The sequence below is a fragment of the Oncorhynchus mykiss genome, chromosome 10 (assembly GCF_013265735.2).
Source record: "Oncorhynchus mykiss isolate Arlee chromosome 10, USDA_OmykA_1.1, whole genome shotgun sequence".
NCBI lineage: Eukaryota > Metazoa > Chordata > Actinopteri > Salmoniformes > Salmonidae > Oncorhynchus > Oncorhynchus mykiss.
Genome location: NC_048574.1, coordinates 63,896,605 through 63,916,732, shown reverse-complemented (window position 1 = coordinate 63,916,732; position 20,128 = coordinate 63,896,605). Strand labels below are relative to the sequence as shown.

Here is a 20,128-nt window from a genome sequence, read left to right as displayed (position 1 = left end):
CCCCCCCCCAGAAACCATTTCATGTCACTATCTACCCCAACACTTTCCCTGGTTGCCACTACTCTTGCTCAACTAAAAATGTTGTCTGTCTCATCAAAAAAATATGTAAGTAATTCCCCAAAAATATTTTGAGGAAGGGTTGTGTTTTACCCCAAGTTACCCTACAATTGACCCATGTTACATTTAGCCCCACTCTCCCCTATACACTCACAGGGAATTGGAGCAGGAATGTGCTTAACCATGCCACTGCTAAAAACTATGGGTTTAAAATTGTGCAGTTCGCTAAGGAGTTGAGAAATAAATAAAGTTGGAATGGAAAATTGGGATCTCTCTGTTTTTAACAAAGTCCATTACAACTGCTGTTTTCCCAGTAATTGCAAGAATTGTTATGCATTGACTGCCTATCAGAATTCATGTTTTTCGCCCTATGGCACTCATAACTTGAATGCGCCTCGAGAGGAATATCTCTCTCACATAGAACACACAACAACAAGCCGACTAGGTAAAGAGAAACTATTCTACTATGGGGTTGTCATGCATTGCTCGTTTTGTTTGCAGAGGCAAAGTAAATGTGTACTGTTCTAGAATCTTTAAAGTGCGCCTAGGCAGACATATTCTTTTCATGTTCCATATTTCTTTGCTGTTGCGCAGTGCCACAGATAAATGACTGCAGCAAAAACACTGTGTCAGAGAAGTCTCACAAGCTCCCCTATGGCAGATACATGTAATCAAGTGAATAGCTGAGATGAGTCTTCCTGAAATAAATGGGCCACATTTGATTAACAAAGTAATATTTTTTTTTACACTATGACACTAACCTCAATCATGATAACATGCTGGGTTGAGGTTCCACTCCCCTCATCAACAGTGATTGGTTGGTCATCTCGCCATGTATTGTGTCCGGCTGGCTTCACAACGCTCCTGTGGCCTACAGTGAGATGTCCTTCACCTAAGAGAGTGATTGGGGGAAAGACGTGGTTAGGTTGGGTATTGTCAATGCTCAACGGTATATTATACACCATTGATAATGTCTAGAATTGGCAAGGATGTAGGGTAACACTTCTAACTCCTTGATATACTATTTATTGATTGATGTAATTTGTTCCATGCATTACATTGTTTTCATTGGGTAAATATTAGTGTAGTAAACAAAAATCTGGTTACAATATGATAGTGTCTTTGCGCAAGACAGCCAAGTACTCTGGGGAGTTATTGCATACTGTCAAAAAAATTACCAAGATCCAATTCTGGTTAACCATCTACACTACAGTACGTGTTTAACACATCTAAGGTCACACATGCGCAGAGGGGATTGGGGCGACGTGCAGCGCAACTTCGGCCTTCTGCAAAATGTACCTCTTGCCATTCCTCTGTATCGGTCGAGGATCTTGACACTTCTAGGACGAATGGTCCTCTCTGCGCGCTCCCGTGTCACCTTCAGTTCCAGCAGCTGTAGTTTCCTCCGCAATGCCCTGTTTTCTTTCTGGCTTTGAGTAATTTCCAAACGAAATACTGCATAGTCGTCATCTACGAGTTTACAGATCTCTGCCACAGCGGCATTCGCTAGCACCTCCATGACGGAGGCTATTTGAGTGTGAAAAACCATACAGTTAGCCATTGTTAGCAGCTAGCTAGCCTTGCCTAGAACATCTAGCAACCGAGTCCTGTCTCCAACGCGAAATAAACACTACCTGAGGTATGTAATTCTGTGCAGTTAGGCATATTTTGAGTTCCAAGGTGTTAATAAACGTCTAAATAACAATACTAAAAACGCTATCGTGATAATTGTTTTGGGTAACTGTTCACTTCCGCCTACACTGAAGAGAAAGAATCTTATTGGTTGGCATCATAGCTCAAAGGCTGTGGTTAACTGAAAAAGGTATGCGCCTTGTTCTTTGAAATACGGTACTGATTATTACGTTACATATCAAATCTCCTGTTCGTGATCACTATCTTTCAAGTTCAGAGAATACTTGTTTAGAACGAACAGTGTGTTAGCAAGAATATAAAATAATAATTACTTTATTCCATCTACTCAGTAAGGTAAATATTCAAGTCCTTGTTCTAGCCTAGGCTTACGGTCGCTGTAAAAACAGGTATTTTACACAAGCCTGTTTCAAATGACAAGTTAACAAAGTATTAATTAATGAGGGGTATGACCTAGAGGCTCACTCCCCTCAGTGAGCTTGTCCAGGAGTGTGGCCAAGAAGGGGTTTTACTTGAGATGGGAGTATCTGGAGTTAACAATTGATTTTTGCCAATAGAATGAGTTGGTGTTTTTGTGCTATGAAGTACCAGGAACGATCGGAGCCTCGTCTTAGGGGCCCAAACTGAACAATAAGAACAGTCTTCATAGCAAATGCTATCTGGCTGTGGGATACTCCTTTCTCATTTATCAAGTCTCACTGTGTGACCCATTCCACACATCTGTTGATTGTCATGTCGACTAGGGTGTGGATCTTTGCTAGAAAATAATTTAGTAGCCTTTGTGTCGTGGCTCTCAACAAATCATCTGAGGGTGGTTTGTCAACCAGCCATCGCTGTTGCAGAGCTCTCACAAATAAAGATTCAGTTTAAGTATAACTCTGACTTGTGTGATAAGTTTGTTTCTGCTCATTTGATAATATAGAAATTAACCATCACAAGCGGCATAGGCAAGATGCAATAGATGGTATAAAATACAGTATATACATATGAGATGAGTAATGCAAGATATGTAAACATTATTGAAGTGTCTAGTGGTTGTTGTCCTTCATCTTTTTGGCCTTCCTGCAACATCGGGTGCTGTGGGTGTCCTGGAGGGCAGGTAGTTTGCCCCCGGTGATGCGTTGTGCAGACCACATCATCCTCTGGAGAGCCTTGCGGTTGTGGGCAGGGCGGTTGCCGTACCAGGTGGTGATACAGCCCGACAGAATGCTTTCAATTGTGCATCTGTAAAAGCTTGTGAGGGTTTTAGGTGACAAGCCAAACTTCTTCAGCCCCCTGAGGTTGAAGAGGTGCTATTGCGCCTTCTTCACCATGCTGTCTGTATGGGTGTACCATTTCAGTTTGTCTGTGATGTGTACGCCGAGGAACTTTCCACCTTATCCACTGCTGTCCTGTCGATGGGGGGTGCTCCCTCTGAATCCCAGGGTGATCTGCTCTGCTCATCATGGATACTGTGGTGTTTGTATCATAGGAACAGGAGGGACTATCTATCAGCACCATTCCCTGCTCCATCCCTGCACTGAGACTGTGAAGAGAAGGGTCTGGGCTGCAGACTGGATCCCTGACTGGACACCCCCCAGTCTCTCTGATGACCACCAGGAGTGAGGTTGTTCAGTCCACCTGTCCACCGGTTGTGTTCTATCTAGTGGTTGTGGTGGAGTCTCTGTCCTTTGCGGTTGGGACCGTTGTTCTGACTCGGGAAGGAAGAACGACATCTTCTGATCCATGGTCCTGACCAGTTGCTTCATAGGTCCAGTTTCTTCTGCCAGTAACACCAGATCAGCAGGTCTTCATTGACTACAAACTGCAAACAAATATTGCACGGAAAAGCATAAAGCTTTATATAAGAAACTTTGCTGTACACACAGAAACATGACATATTATAAAACGTTAACCACAGTCAAGCCAACTCTAACACTGATTCAAGTGCCTTACAATATGGAGCCATTGGAGTTTATTATAACAAAATGTATACATATTTATATAAAAAAATTATACAAAATAGCCAAGTCATTCAGCAGAGTCAATTTTGTATTTCATTTAAACAAAATAGCAATCACAAGTAGAATAACTTCTCACTATGGTAACACTTGACCTTTTCTATAAATCTGTTACCATCGCTTTGATAAAATGAATTTTAGAATACTTTGGAAAAGGTTCAACATTACATTACACACAGCTTCACTACTTAATTTCAAGTAAACATGAATTAAGGCACTATCATTATCTCACTATAAAACACCAGCATCAAACAGTACAAGGTTGTCATTTCATCAGGGAAGCATTTTTACAGACACCATCACACCAACTATCCCCATATCATCTACTCTGCCTCATTATACTCATTCTTTCCTTAGTTCACCTCATCCAGTTCCCTACTACATCCAAAACCAACAGAATGTATTACAAACAAACTAAATTTGGTGCGGCAGGTAGCCTAGTGGTTAGAGCGTTGGTTGGGGCAGTAACCGAAAGGATCGAATCCCCGAGCTGACAAGGTAAAAACCTGTCGTTCTGCCCCTGAACAAGGCAGTTCCCCAGTAAGCTGTCATTGTAAATAAGAATTTATTCTTAACTGACTTGCCTAGTTAAATAAAGGTAAATAATACATAAATAAAAAACAAAATAGAACTACACACAGGCCGTGTGCATTTTTTGCAGGTGTAACCTGAGGTAGCTCCTCTCTGAGTACCTCTTCTCGCAGTGCGTACAGGCAAACGGCCTCTCTCCCGTGTGGACCTTCAGGTGCCTCTTCAGCTGGTGCTGGTGGGAGAACCTCTTCTCACACTGGGGGCAGCTGAAGGGTTTCTCCCCTGTGTGGACTCTCTGATGGCTCTTCAGGTGGCCAGCCCGGGCAAAGCGCATTTGACACTGGGTACAGTTGAATGGTTTCTCGCCAGTGTGCATCCTCTGGTGGATCTCCACCTGTTTGGGAAAACTGAAGGCTTTCCCACAGAATGAACATGGGAAGCGCTTCTCTTTAGCGCTGCCAGCTTTACAGATTCCATCTCCACTACTGTCATTTGTCAATGGGCTTGTGTAGCCATTTAGTGTTGAGGCACTGGCATTGTCTGAGGTCTGGTTTAACATTAGGAGAGTGTGAGGAGGACAAGCTCCAGGGAGTGTCTGTGTTGTCGCATGGTCCATGTTCCAGTTGATAGATCCTATAGAAGGCAGACTGAAGGCAGCACCTGTTAGGGGGTTAACCTGAGGTGCCATCAGTCTCTCTGAATCACAACTATAGGAGCAGGACGGAGCATCACTAGCGGAGTCTGTGTCTGTTCTCTCCAGCCGCATACGGACACCTCCCCGACCCTGCAGACCAAATCTACGTCTCGCCCTGGTCTCAGCCAGTATGTTTTCATGGAGACTAAATTCGGTTGTTTTGTGTTCAACTGTCAGTTTCTGGTTGTGGTTAACAGTGTTCCCCAGCCGGGAGTTGAGTACGCTGTCCCATCCACTGACCTCTATTATATCGCCTCTGGTCCTGGCCTGCTCAGTGATGTTGTCCCTTAAGCCTTTAACTGCACCGTTCTGGGAATCCAAGATGGCCGCCCAGTCTCCTCTGTTAGCATCCAGCCAACCATCTGCAGGAAGATGTTACAAAATATACTTTAAAAACATGTAGAGAAAACTCTACATATTGAGTTTTGTCAATTACCTAATAATTTTCATACATAATGTGTGTTTTTGTATGTAAACATAAGTTTAATTTTATTAATGAAGAAAATTAAGGAGACATAATAACCAGGTGCATCACTATTCCCATTGAAGATCTATTACTGTATGTAGACCATATTATTTCTCTCTTACCTTGCTCCCCCAGCTTTAGTCCACTCAGCAGATCAATGCTCTCTGGTTCATCCTCTATTGTCTCCTCTTTGACCAGCAGCAGATCAGGCTTCCCATCCTCCATGTCTACTGACTGTAAGAGATACAGAGTGAGAGGATGTTGGATCAAGAAATCTGATATGAGCACCTTGCTATGGAGCATCATCTGATTCGGCAATGCGGGATTGTTATGAGTCCTTTGCAAACATGTTAGTTGATTTGATCCTATGCAAATGTGTTAGTTGATTTGATTACTTTACCTTCTTTGGTTTGATAATTTAAAGGCATGGTCCCACACTACCTGACAATATATCAAGACCTGTGCCCTTATACACAAAGAGTCTCAGAGTAGAAGTTCTGATCGAGGATCAGGTCCTCCACCTGATTACATAGTCATTCATTATGATCTAAAAGGCTAAACTGACCCTAGATCAGCACTCCAACTGAGAGGCTTAGTGGAATATGGCCCAATGTAATATCATTCAGACTGTAGTTTACAGTGGGCTCACCTCAGTGATACTGTGTGTGGTCCTGTGCTGTTCAGCTGGTTCCTCTGTGGGTTCAGGAGGACGTCTACTCTGGTTGTCCTCCATAATCATGGTCCTCTCAGTGTTCCCCAGACCCTCCCCACACCCCTCCTCCTTCACCAGCAGCACCTCTCGACCCTCCTCCTCCTGGAAGCGACAGGTAATACAGATTACAGACATACACTCCCTCAGGTACATACACACACAGATAATAAACACACTTTCAACATGGAGTGTTTATCCATCCCCACTACGTTTGAGTCCAATACTGTAGTTAGAGTGACTTCATTGTTGTTAAACTCATCATTGTGGACATAAATATGATGTTGTGGGTGATGTTGTGGGTAAATATGAGTCAGCTGTGAAGTTAGAAAATCAAGTCAGCCTCATACAAACCCGACGAAACTAATTTGACGTGTTTGTCAGTGTGTGTATACTATACAGTGCATTTGGAAAGTATCCACACCCCTTGACTTTTTCCACATTTTGTTCTGTTACAGATTTATAAAAAAAAAAAATGGAATAAATTGTTGTTTTCCTCAATCTACACACAATATCCCATAATGACAAAGCGAAAACAGGTTTAAACATTTTTGCAAATGTATTAAAAAAAATGTTTTGCATAACTTTTCAGACCCTTTACTCAGTACTTTGCTGAAGTACCTTTGGCAGCAATTACAGCCTCGCGTCTTCTTGGGTATGACGCTTCAAGCTTGGCACACCTGTACTTGGGGAGTTTCTCCCATTCTTCTCTGCAGACCAGGTCGCTGCACAGTTATTTTCAGGTCTCTCCAGAGATGTTTGATCGGGTTCAAGTCTGGGCTCTGGCCGGGCCACTCAAGGATATTCAGAGACTTGTCCCGAAACCACTCCTGCGTTGTCTTTGCTGTGTGCTTAGGGTCGTTGTCTGGTTGGAAGGTGAACCTTCACCCCAGTCTGAGGTTCTGAGCAGGTTTTCATCAAGGATCTCTATGCTCAGTTCATCTTTGCCTCGATCCTAAATAGTCTCCCAGTCCCGGCTGCTGAAAAACATCCCCACAGCATGATGCTGCCACCAACATGCTTCACAGTAGGGATGGTGCCAGGTTTCCGCCAGATGCGACTCAGGCCAAATAGTTCATTCTTGGTTTCATCAGACCAGAGAATCTTGTTTCTCATGGTCTGAGAGTCCTTTAGGTGCCTTTTGGCAAACTCCAAGCGAGCTGTCATGTAACTTTTACTGAGGAGTGGCTTCCGTCTGGCCACTCTACCATAAAGGCCTGATTGGTGGTGTTGCAGTGATGTTTGTCCTTCTGGAAGGTTCTCCCATCTCCACAGAGGAACTCTGGAGCTCTGTCAGAGTGACCATCGGGTTCTTCTCCCCCGATTGCTCAGTTTGGCCGGGCGGCCAGCTCTAGGATGAGTCTTGTTGGTTCCAAACTTCTTCCATGCTCAAAACCTACACCCCACCCCTTACACTCTGTTCTGTGAACTCTGGTCTCTTGGCCATCCCACTCCTACAGGTAGGTCAGCTCAAGCTCAGCCAAGTCAAAGCTCTTATTTGTCCTGGCACCACAATGGTGGAACAGCAGAGTCCCTGCCCATCTTCCAAACACGTTAAACCCTACCTCTTAAATTAATCCCACCCCCCAGCTAAAAATAAATAAGCAATTTAAAAATGTTCTATGTTATTATAGTTATTTTTATTTATTATTATTATTTTTTAAATACCCCCTTTTCTCCCTAACTTTGTGGTATCCAATTGGTAGTTACAGTCTTGTCCCATCGCCGCAACTCTCGTACAGACTCGGGAGAGGCGAATGTCGAGAGCCGTGCGTCCTCCGAAACACAACCCAACCAAGCCACACTGCTTCTTGACACAATTGTTGCACCAATGTGTCAGAGGAAACAAATTACACCTGGTGACCGTGTCAGCGTACATTGCGCCCAGCCCTCCACAGGAGTCGCAAGTGTGCGATCGGACAAGAACATCCCTGTCGGCCAAACCCTCCCCTAACCCGGATGACGCTGAGCCAATTGTGGGTCTCCCCAGAGACCCACAACAGAGTCTGGACCCGAACCAGGATCTCTAGTGGCATAGGTAGCACTGCACCACTCGAGAGGCCCATAGTTGTGTTTTTATATTCATTTTTCATTTCTATACGATTTAAGATTTATGTTTGAAATGTAGTTTAGGTTATTTACTTTAAGTTTTATAAAAAATATATTTTGTTTATATTATTTAGTGTCCGTTTTAGGGACAGAAAGTAACCTGCGCGTGGGAGGCTAACAGCCATTTTTGTCACTTCTTGCCACTATGTGGCAGTAATACATAAGGTGATTGGTCAGGTCATAGGTTAGGTTTAAAGGGATAGTTTACCCAAATTAAACATTGGTTTCCTTAACCTGTAAGCAGTCTATGGTCAAGGTACGACGCCAATCCATGCAAAAAAATGTCGGTACCATGACTTGAATGGGATTTTTTGCTACAAATGCTAAAACGTTAGCATTTAGAAACAGTGCCAGGAAAACTAAACCAAAGCATGGACTGATGTCAAACCTTGTCCATAGACTGCTTACATGGTAAGGAAACCAATGTCATTTTGTGAACTGTCCCTTTAAAGCACGTGTCAAACTCATTCCATGGAGGGCCGAGTGTCTGCGGGTTTTCGCTTCTCAATTGTACTTGATTGATGAAATAAGGTCACTAATTAGTAAGGAACTCTCCTCACCCCTGCTTTAAAGGTAGACTCAGCGAGATGTGAGGTAGATGCACCAAGTAAACAGTAGTAGTGCAAAAATGACTGAATAAAATACATAATTCAAATACTGAGCTATATTGTATGCAATTGTATTTTTTAAATGTATGATATTTTTAACTAATACAATTGCTCAGAGAAAGATTTTCACAAAAAGATAGGGGTCAAAATGATTGACACTCCTGTTTTCAATACCTCACCGTGCGAAGATTATAGCACTGAGCCTTTTTATAAAATGTTTTATAAAATTGTAGAATACATTAGGAGGATGGATCTTAGACCATTGCTCCATACAGAATCTTTCCAGATCACTGGTATCCTTTGTCTGCGCTTATGGACTGCCCTCTTCAATTCAAACCACAGGTTTTCAATTGGATTAGTTTCAATTGACCATTTCTTTGTGGATTTTGATGTGTGCTTGTGGTTATCGTCTTGCTGGAAGATCCACTTGGAGGCCAGGTATCAGCTTCATTGCAGAGGCAACCAGGTTTTTGGCTAAAATGTCCTGGTACTGAGTAAAGTTCATGATGCCATTGACCTTGACCAGGGCCCCAGGACCAGTGGAAGCAAAACAGCCCCATAACAAAGATCCACCACCATATATTACAGTGGGCATGGGGTTCTTATCTGCGTATGCATTCTCATTTCAACACCAAACCCACCACTGGTGTGCAAGGCCAAAGAGCTCAGTTCTTAATCAATGAAGACTTCTCCGAAAAGTACGCCTCAAAAGAAACGACCCGCTTTCTTTGAACAGCAAAAGAGGGGCAACATCACGTACCTGAAGTACGACCAGCTGGAGTTTCACCCCCTCCGCCCAGTAGGCCTACTGCAGGCGACATGGCTGTAGCCCACTGACCTAATCCTTTAATCAAAATCATTTAAAATGATGCGCCTATGTATCATCTGTATTCATAAGTGGAGGCTCCTCAGGGGAGGACCATCCTCCTCAGTGAATTTAATAAAAATAGTTAAACAATTAAAAAGTTGTCCTTTTTAGATAAAACTATAAAATATATTCACAATACCAAATCATTTATTAAAACACACTGTTTTGCAATGAAGGTTGACAGTAGCCTCAACAGCACTCTAAGGTAAGCACCATGGTGTAGCCGGAGGACAGCTAGTTTCCGTCTTCCTCTGGGTACATTGATTTCAATACAAAACCTAGGAGGCTCATGGTTCTCACCCCCTTCCATAGACTTACACAGCAAAATTATGACAACTTCCAGAGGACATCCCCCAACCTATCAGAGCTCTTGCAGCATGAACTGACGTTTTATACCCAATCAAAGGATTAGAGAATGTACTGAAAGCAAAAGCTACAGCTAGCTAGCGCTGCAGTGCATAAAATGTGGTGAGTAGTTGACTCAAAGACAATAGCTAAAGTTACAAATTAATTTCTTCCAAAATGGAGGAGCGAGAGAGCAAAACGTTCACTGTTTTCATATCTAGCAAATGCAGCTAGCTAGTTTAGCCTACTCAAACACCCGGATGCTATGTTAGCTAGCTATGACTATCCAACACTGGAACTCTTTCAAGTCAAGGTAAGCTTTTGATTTTATTAATTTATTGCCACCCCAGTGACTGTACTGCATGATTGTAGTGGATTTACTAATGCATTAGTTCTATTAGCTATGTTGACTATGATGTTACTTTAGCTAATATGGTGACAACGATGTAGGCTATGTGTAGCCGTTATGATATGAATGTTTTGCTTGGAAATGCTTTTTCGCCTGGTAACAGACAATGTGCTGTGTCCACAAGCAAAGGGAAAAGGTGAGAGGAAGAGCGCATACATGCGAGAAGGAATACAACAAACTGTTTGTATGTAGCTATGAAAGTGAATTGTTTGTGTGTGATCAGGGGTGCATTCATTCCGTCAATTCTGTTGAAAAACGTTTCTTAAACAGAAGCAAACGGAACGAAATGGGGATTAACATACCTGGCTTTGTCCAATAGAAACTCTCATTTGGAACTGTTGGACTAATGATTACACCTTAGGTCAGCTAGATGTGTGCAAGGCGGTATTGAATGTGTGTGATGGAAATGTTTACGTTTGTGTTTTTGTAAAAACCTATTTCTGTATTCATGCAAGTGACTGATTGAACGAATCCCTCATGATCACGATCTGCAATTTGGCAGCCCAGAACCTTGTTTAGAGAAAGGGATATCTCCATTTCAAGGACACAGCTTAGAGAGAAGCCTTTTGAGGTATTGGTCTGTCACATGCAAACGTTACTGATTAATTAAATATGAATGATGAATAAGCTAAATCATGCAAATATAACTTGTCTGTATATAAGAACTAACGGGACTGCCCCAGTAGATTGACATGTGTACTTGATTCATTGAGTTGGTTGGAACCTCTCCAGCACGCTGATAATAAACAATGATTAATTTAAGATTGACTTTGAGACTCCCCATGTAAGAATTTCCACGACAATTTGGCATCACGAACTGGATGACTGATTCTACCTGCGGAGCTTTCCAGTTGGGGGTCTGCGAGGAAAACCGGTGGCGCATTTTGAGGGAAATTCCCATCTGACCAAAAGATGACGAGACCCTTATTGTTAACTGCCCAGGAGGAGACACATCATCTGCGAACAATTGAAGGACGGCAAATTATTTCAGTAAGTCAATTTTAAATTATTATTTATTTATTATAAAACCAATACAATTAAGGTGAATAATGCATAAAAAGGTACCCATAGTCTTATAGAAGACTAGAGCGAGGGCATAACAGTAACCATGGAAGCCCCGCTGACAGCTGTCTCTAGACATTTATTGAAGTGTATACGTGGTCTGCAGCCACTAACAATGACACGTGGTGTTATTAAATATACAGTGCCTTCGGAAAGTATTCAAATCCCTTGACTTTTTCCACATTTTGTTACGTTACAGCCTTTCTAAAATGGATTACATTTTAAAAAATCCTCAGCAATCTACACACAAGACCCCATATTGACAAAATGTAAACAGGCTTTAAGATTTGTTTTTGCAAATTATTTGTAATACAACAACATACCTAATTTACATAAGTATTCAGACCCTTTGCTATGAGACTCGAAATTGAGCACAGGTGCATCTTGTTTCCATTGATCATCCTTGAGATGTTTCTACAACTTGATTGGAGTCCACCTGTGGTAAGTTAAATTGATTGGACATGATTTGGAAAGGCACACACCTGTCTATATAAAGGTCCCACAATTGACAGTGCATGTCAGAGCAAAAGAACAAGCCATGAGGTTGAATACATTTTCCGTTGAGCTCCGAGACAGGATTGTGTCGGCACAGATCTGGGGAAGGGTACCAAACAATTTCTGCAGCATTGAAGGTCCCCAAGATTCTTAAATGGAAGAAGTTTGGAACCACCAAGACACTTCCTAGAGCTGGCCGCCCGACCAAACTGATCAATAACGGGAGAAGGACCTTGGTCAGGGGGGTGACCAAGAACCCGATGGTCACTCTGACAGAGCTCTAGAATTCCTCTGTGGAGATGGGAGAACCTTCCAGAAGGACAACCATCTCTGCAGCACTCCACCAATCAGGCCTTTATGGTAGAGTGGCCAGACGGAAGCCACTCTTCAGTAAAAGGCACATGACATCCCGCTCTGAGTTTGCCGAAAGGCACCTAAGGACTCTGACCACGAGAAACAAGATTCTCTGGTCTGATGAAACCAAGATTGAACTCTTGAATGCCAAGCGTCACGTCTGGAGGAAACCTGGCACCATCCCTACAGTGACGCATGGTGGTGGCAGCATCATGCGGTGGGGATGTTTTCAGTGTCAGGGACTGAGAGACTTCAGGATCAGGGCAAAGATGAACAGAGCAGTACAGAGAGATCCTTGATGAAAACCTGCTCCAGAGCACTCAGGACCTCTGGGGCAAAGGTTCACCTTCCAATAGGACAACGACCCTAAGCTCAAAGTCAATACAATGCAGGAGTGGCTTCAGGACAAGGGTCTGAATAGTTATGTAAATGTGATATTTCAGTTTTGTATTTCTAAAAACCTGTTTTTGCTTGGTCATTATGGGCTATTGTGTGTAGATTGAGGGGAAAAGTGTTTAATCAATTTTAGAATAAGGCTGTAACCTAACAAAATGTGGAAAAAGTCAAGGGGTCTGAATACTTTCAGAAGGCAGAGTAGGAGATACATATTGTGCATAGGAAGTAACGACTAGAGAATAATTTAAGATGCACATGGGGTAATAATGTAGGGACTCAATCTAGGGATTCCATCCACCACCGCCCATCGTAGTCTGGGACTACTAGTGTATAGGAAATAGCGGCAAGAGAACCGTTGAAGATACATAGGATGTAATGATAGAAAAGTCAACGTGGTCTGAGAACCACAGATAATAGCACAAGGTGTTATTGTAGGCATTTAGAATTGTTGAAGATGCACATGGAGTGTTGTGGATGTGAATACCTAAGTATAGTTATATAAGGAAAATAATGAATACCCCAACCAGTTCTGTGTGAGCTGAGTTTTCAGGTCTATAACATTATATAGGGATTCTGTATGTAGATATGAAAGAAAATAGTATTATTCCTGAATATGCTGTTAAATAGAAGACTAGAGTGACTATTTAAACCCCTGTATGAATAGAACACTGGTGTATAGGATGCATTTGTGATGTAACAAATGTATAATGGGTTACTAGAGATCTGATGAAGTAAACAATAGAACAAATATATATATAGAACCTGCTAATCCACAATTAGACGTACGTAAGTGGTGTAAAAAGTATTCTGAGAAATGTTCAGAGTGGTCCCTTGATGGATCATTTGAGAAAGATAGGGTTAAAGCATTGTATAGGATTTGACTTACCCCTAACCAATAAAAGTATAACCACTTTCTTCCACCCTGGTAATACATTTTGAAATAAACCCCATACCTTATTAAATAGAACCAAAGATGTTCTGTATTCACCTAAACAACCGTTTAAAATGCTAGGTAGAGACTTATTATGGACAGAGCATGCGATATACAGGGGACCGATATAGAGTGCCAGCCCAGTTAATACATATTGATCCCTCCAAAGAATTACATATGAATCTTAAAATAGACATTTAATAAGTGTGAAGGAACAAAGTGAATGGTAATGGGCTTTCAGATAGCACTCTAATAATGCAATATCTTAGTAATTTGAAGAAGTAAATGTTTCAATACAAGGTCACATTACGAACAGAGGGATTGAGCATTAGGACTGATATTAAATTAGAGGCAGCCATCTGGTGTTTGGGTTAGAGATAAGCTTCCTGTGGAACAACAGCTAGCCGCCAGTACTCACTGAGGAAAAAAACAGGCTGTAAGGGACACAGTGGGGAAATTTGGAACAGAGGCATGAATAATTGAAATGACATGTTTTTGAGAATTTCCAATTATTATTCTATAGTGTGGGTAGCACAAGTGATTTAAGTAATTGCTCAAGCATTGTAACCTGCAGTAGCGCAGAGGTCTAAGCAGCGTGCTCCGGCCCCGAGCCTCATGAATTTGCGCCCAGTGCAGGGTGATCTAGTGGCAAGCCTGAGCCTAGATTAGGGCCACAAGTGAATTGCATTTATTTCAATTTTTTTCCAGAAGAAAAACAGAAGTAAAACAAATTGTCTGATAATTTACGATTCTGAGAAAAGTGTCTCAGCTCAACAAAATAATCTGGGATAGGCTCAAACATCTTGACAGCTTTACAAAATGAAATATTAAGGCTACACAATACAGGCTTTCAATCCACACCAAAGACAATAACTAAATTGACAAATTATACACATCCTAATTATAAAACTAGGCGAGCATCAACACTGGAGGAAAATATATCGTTCTACAGTAGGCCTACATCTGTCAATCAACTGATGGCCCAAATCAGCTCATCAACTCAGCCAGGGACACAAACAATAGCCTATAATCTGTTTTCACACCTTTCATAATGTGACAATGGATAGGCTAAAAGGCCATTTATGCTTGATGCAAAAATGTGGTCGGAGGCTCCTTATGGAAGGTGTGAAGCAATTGCGGCGCCTACGGAAGCATGCAGAGGCCAAATTGAGCTCCGTACCACATCGCCTCTCGCCTCTCAAATTTTGTAACAATGCAGAGGACTCCGTATAGCTCCGCATTGACATGATTGGCTGATGGTAGGTGGGGGGGCAGGAGGTCCTGTATAAACACAAACTCACTTCCCTGACAAGTTCCTTCACAACAGCTCTGCGAAGCACAAGATGTATGAATTCCCTGACTCCTGCCGAAGCAGTATCACCGTAAATGCTACACGGCCAATGCAGATGTCGGATTGACCATGCAGCGCCTTTTACGGGTAGCCTACAGAATGTAGCTTATTGGAATATAACCAAATGGCATATTGTAACCAGTGCCTGCCCTCGGTCAAAGACGTTGGTTGCTCCCCTGAGAGATCAGGTTACACTTGCAACTTTCTAGATATGTTCGCCCTCTGGTTGGTGTTGTCATCGGAAAGACCTAGCTCTTTTTGAACAGACTATGGGCGATTGACAAGCATTCCGTACAACAGAAAAAAGGATTTCCTTGTTTACCACGGCAAATCTACTGTGGCAATTTACCAGACACTTTGTATGAATGGAAACTAATGTTGGTGTAGCGTAGGCTATTGTTATTATTTTGTTTCCTTTTTATGTTATCCAAAAGTGTCTGGTATGGTAATTTCTTATCAAGATCAGGGGTAAAATATCCTGTCCATATTTGAAATGTGTAACTTAATCAAGTCAATCAGGGGGATTGAGTTATTTGTGCCAGAAATGCGTTGGCCGGAATCGAACCCCCGCCAAAACAGTATTGAAGGCAGCAGCCCTAACCGCAAGACCACGATTGAATTATATTTTGACAGTTCATTCGTAACCTTAAGATACACTTGTATGTAGTGGCCTAGTGAAGACCAATATCCATCTTGTGTTATTAAGCTATGTAAAATGACAATTGTTGATGTATATGGCTGCTGCATTTCAGATACATTTTTGTACATTTGAATTTTGCAGTAATAGGGCCTAGCGTTTGATTGAGCGAGAATATATATATTTTTTTAATAGCAAGCACTGATCCCAATGGCTTGACTGCCCCTGCATGGAGAGAAAGAGAACTGATCATTTTCAGGGATTCACAAGGCTCATTTGAATTTCCCGATGCAGCAGGAAAATTCTCTGCGACAGAAGAGTGATCAAGTTAAGATCAATAACTTTCTTGATCTTATATCTTGCCATTATTATACTTAAGAATCACTGCTACAAGTAGCAATCTGACAACATATTTACTCATTTATTTTAAATCGGGGGTATCTGGTCTCTTGTATTTGGTCTCTGGTCTCTTAATTTCCCGTTATTTTAACTTGTTTGTACCAGCTCTCAAAGCAATCAGGTCAATAGAATTTGTTTCAGTAATTTTGATCACAAACACATTGCTATATTTACAGAAAAACGTTTTGATATCTACTGGTCGGATGTTGTAAATGAAACTGCTGCTCAAAAGCCCAATAACATTTTCCATGGCATTTTCGTTCAATGATTAGTATCGCAAAACTTTATTTGTAATTAAATGTTGACAACTGGTTTAAATCAAATAAGTTGTCCCTAAAAAAAATGTAAAGCTATCACATGCATTTTATTGCCCGAAAAAATAATACATTTCCTTTACTACCCTGTGTTAAAATGACCAAATTCCAAGGTGTTCTCATTGACAAAAATAATTAACTGGGAAAATCCCATTTCATTTGTCTGAAATAAAATTGTGAGAAGTATTGGTGTCATCAGACGAATTCAACCTCTCATCCCAAGTAAAATAATATTAAATCTGTAATACACCTTAATGCATCCTTATGTTGCAATATAGTCTAGGCCCCTCAAACTCAACTCTGGAAGTCGAAGCCAGTTCTGCTGCATTTTTTTCTCCATTGTTCCCCTCTACTCATGGACTGATTTTAGACCTGGTACAATTAATTATCAGGTAGAACAGAAAACCAGCAGGTTCTGGACCTCGTTGGGTAAGAGTTGAATAGCCCTGGTCTAGGCCAATACTTACAAAAGTAACATATTCATTCTCCAAAAACGTTTTGTGATGCTGGCAACTCATTCAGACAGTCGTGCCAGTTCCTCTCCACTTTTCCCATCGCCTTTTAGTTCTTAATATTTATGACATCAACCAACCTAGAATCTGTTTGCATTTCAATTCAAAACATATGTACTCCCGGTTTCTTTAAAATGTTTCATCTCCTACAGAGGTCCACCTCAAGCACTTATTTTCAATTTTTAGGCTTATATATCACACTATCATATCTGGATGCAATATTCAACATTGAAATCTGTTACTCTCGTTATTCTAAATGCATCTGTGGATCCTTTCTGCTGATAACACTGAAAATTAATCTGTGTCTTTAATGCTGGGTTTGATCTAAACATCAGACGCTATAGAGTGGAATGGGTACTTCCTATGTTACATAGTGGAATGGTTTTTCTGCTGGTGTATCCTGAGGTTGCTCCTCTCTGAGAACCTCTTCCTACAGTGCGTACATGCAAATGGCCTCTCTCCCGTGTGGACCTTCAGGTGCATCTTCAGCTGGTCCTGGCGGGAGAACCTCTTCTCACAATGGGGGCAGCTGTAGGGTTTCTCCCCTGTGTGGACCCTCTGGTGCCTCTTTAGGTGACAAGCCTGGGAAAAGCACATATGACACTGGGTACAGCTGTAGGGTTTCTCCCCTGTGTGGACCCTCTGGTGGATCTCCACCTTCTGGGGGCAGCTGAAGCCTTTGTTACAGAACATGCAGAGGAACCGTTTCTCTTTACTAATGCCGGATGTTGCTCCCCCTCCACGAGCCATGGCTCTTTGGTCATTTGAGTTCAACACTTGATCGAAAACAACACAGCCGTGTGAATCGGAAGGTGCCATCGACGTGGACACTGGGACACGATCCCTGAATGCGTGTAAAGGGGAGTGGGTGACAACATTTATATTTGTGTCCAAGCTTTCTCTGTAATCTAAGAAATCTCTACCCTGTGAGTGTCTGTCTCCTAGGTGACCATCTGCATTCCATGTGGGAGGAGTGTCGCCCTCCACTTTCACCTCGTCTACCACTATAACCTCTTGTTTCTTATCTAGGCACCCTTCAGAGTATACACTACTACTGTACTGGTTCCAGTCCTCTCTAAACAGATGAGTCTGTGTCTCTAAACCCAAGGATATGTTGCCAGGGTCCATCTCTGTCGCGTAAGAACAAGGCAGATCATCAACACCAGTGTCTAATGCGTCACCATCTCCACAGGAATGATCTGTCCTCTGGCTCTGGTGAAATACCGGTAAGTACTCTGAGCTGGAAGCAGGAGGACAGCCCAGTGGCCGCAGCTCCAGTCTCTCTGAGTCTGATCTGTGGTCAGATTCTGTGGGTAAGAGCCTGTGTGTTACAGTTAAAGTCTCGGTGTCTGTCTCTGACTTGAGGACGGTGTTCGGCGTTCCACTGACCTCCGTGATGCTGTGTTGGGTCCTGGGCTGAGGCGAGGCGGCTGGGTCCTCCCTGGACACAGGGGGCGCTCCAGTCAATCCAATCTGGATGTCTCTGCTGTGTCTTCTGTCCTCTCCTTCAGTTCTCTCCTGCTTGACCCCAGGACTTGCAACCCCTGTATCTGCAGACTGACAGAAGAAGAGAGGAGGTTATTGCAGGTACATGAGTTGAATTGGATAACAATGTCGTAGGGAAGTCTCACAAGTTCCCCTATGGCAGAGAAATAACAATGTACAGTACCAGTCAAAATTTTGGACACACCTACTCATTCAAAGGTTTTTCTTTATTTTTACTATTTTATACATTGTAGAATAATAGTGAAGACATCAAAACTTTGAAATAACACATGGAATCATGTAGTAACCAAAAAAGTGTTAAACAAATCAAAATATATTTAATATTTGAGATTCTTCAGTAGCCACCCTTTGCCTTGACGGCTTCGCACACTCTTGGCATTCTCTCAACCAGCTTCATGAGGTAGTCACCTGAAATGCATTTAAATTAACAGATGTGCCTTGTTTAAAGTTAATTTGTGGAATTTCTTTCCTTCTCAATGTGTTTGAGCCAATCAGTTGTGTTTTGGTAAGGTAGTATACAGAAGATGGTCATTTACCAAAAAGGTCTAAGTCCATATTATGGCAAGAACAGCTCAAATAAGCAAAGAGAAACGACAGTCCATCATTACTTTAAGACATGAAGGTCAGTCAATACGGAACATTTCAATAACAAAGTTTATTCAAGTGCAGTCGCAAAAACCATCAAGTGCTATGATGAAACTGGCTCTCATGAGGACCGCCACAGGATAGGAAGAACGCGTATTTCTGCTGCAGAGGATGAGTTCATTAGAGTTACCAGCCTCAGAAATTGCAGCCCAAATAAATGCTTCACAGAGTTCAAGTAACAGACACATCTCAACATCAACTGTTCAGAGGAGACTGCGTGTATCAGGCCTTCATGGTCAAATTGCTGCAAAGAAACCACTACTAAAGGACACCAATAATAAGAAGAAACTTGCTTGGGAAAAGAAACATGAGCAATGGACATTAGACTGGTGGAAATCTGTCCTTTGGTCTGATTTTTGGTTCCAACCGCCGTATCTATGTGAGACAAAGAGTAGTTGAACGGATGATCTCCGCATGTGTGGTTCCCGTGAAACATGGAGGAGGTGTGATGGTTTGGGGGTACTTTGCTGGTGACGCTGTCTGTGATTTATTTAGAATTCAAGGCACACTTCACCAGCATGGCTACCACAGCATTCTGCAGCGATACGCCATCCCACCTGGTTTTCGCTTAGTGGGACTATCATTTGTTTTTCAACAGGACAATGACCCAACACACCTCCAGGCTGTTGAATGGCTATTTGAACAAGAAGGAGAGTGATGGAGTGCTGCATCAGATGACCTGGCCTCCACAACCTCAACCCAATTGAGATGGATTAGGATGAGTTGGACCACAGAGTGAAGGAAACTCATCCAACAAGTGCTCAGCATATGTGGGAACTCCTTCAAGAAAAGCATTCCAGGTGAAGCTGGTTGAGAGAATGCAAAGCGTGTGCAAAGCTGCCATCAAGGCAAAGGGTGGCTACTTTGAAGAATCTCAAATATAAATATATTTTGATTTGTTTAACACTTTTTTGGTTACCACATGATTACGTATGTGTAATTTCATAGTTTGATGTGTTCACTATTATTCTACAATGTATAAAATAGTAAAATTAAGAAAAACCCTTGAATGAGTAGGTGTGTCCAAACTTTTGACTGGTACTGTACATGTAAACAAGTAAATAGCTTAGGGGAGCCTTT

At 42.1% G+C, this 20,128-nt stretch overlaps 2 protein-coding genes across 4 annotated transcripts in view; both read right to left on the bottom strand.

Moving 5' to 3' along the window:
- Nucleotides 1-2,574, bottom strand: part of LOC110534652 — a 30,583-nt gene extending 28,009 nt beyond the window's left edge. Inside the window, exons 1-2 of the mRNA XM_021619577.2 lie at nt 1,357-2,574; nt 819-949 (exon numbers count right to left, since the gene is read on the bottom strand). Of these exons, the coding sequence (XP_021475252.2) occupies nt 819-949; nt 1,357-1,618 (393 nt within the window). The 5' untranslated portion in view covers nt 1,619-2,574. The remainder of the gene's footprint in view (nt 1-818; nt 950-1,356) is intronic.
- A 1,150-nt stretch (nt 2,575-3,724) lies between these two features.
- Nucleotides 3,725-20,128, bottom strand: part of LOC110534625 — a 32,193-nt gene continuing 15,789 nt past the window's right edge. For 2 of the 3 annotated variants that reach the window (XM_036934489.1, XM_036934490.1), the window contains exons 5-6: nt 5,521-5,632; nt 3,725-5,294 (exon numbers count right to left, since the gene is read on the bottom strand). In XM_036934489.1, coding sequence (XP_036790384.1) covers nt 4,339-5,294; nt 5,521-5,632 — 1,068 coding nt within the window. In that variant the 3' untranslated portion in view covers nt 3,725-4,338. Of the gene's footprint in view, nt 5,295-5,520; nt 5,633-6,047; nt 6,213-18,286; nt 18,455-20,128 lie in introns of all 3 variants that reach the window. The other variant, XM_021619543.2, reaches the window with a different exon arrangement.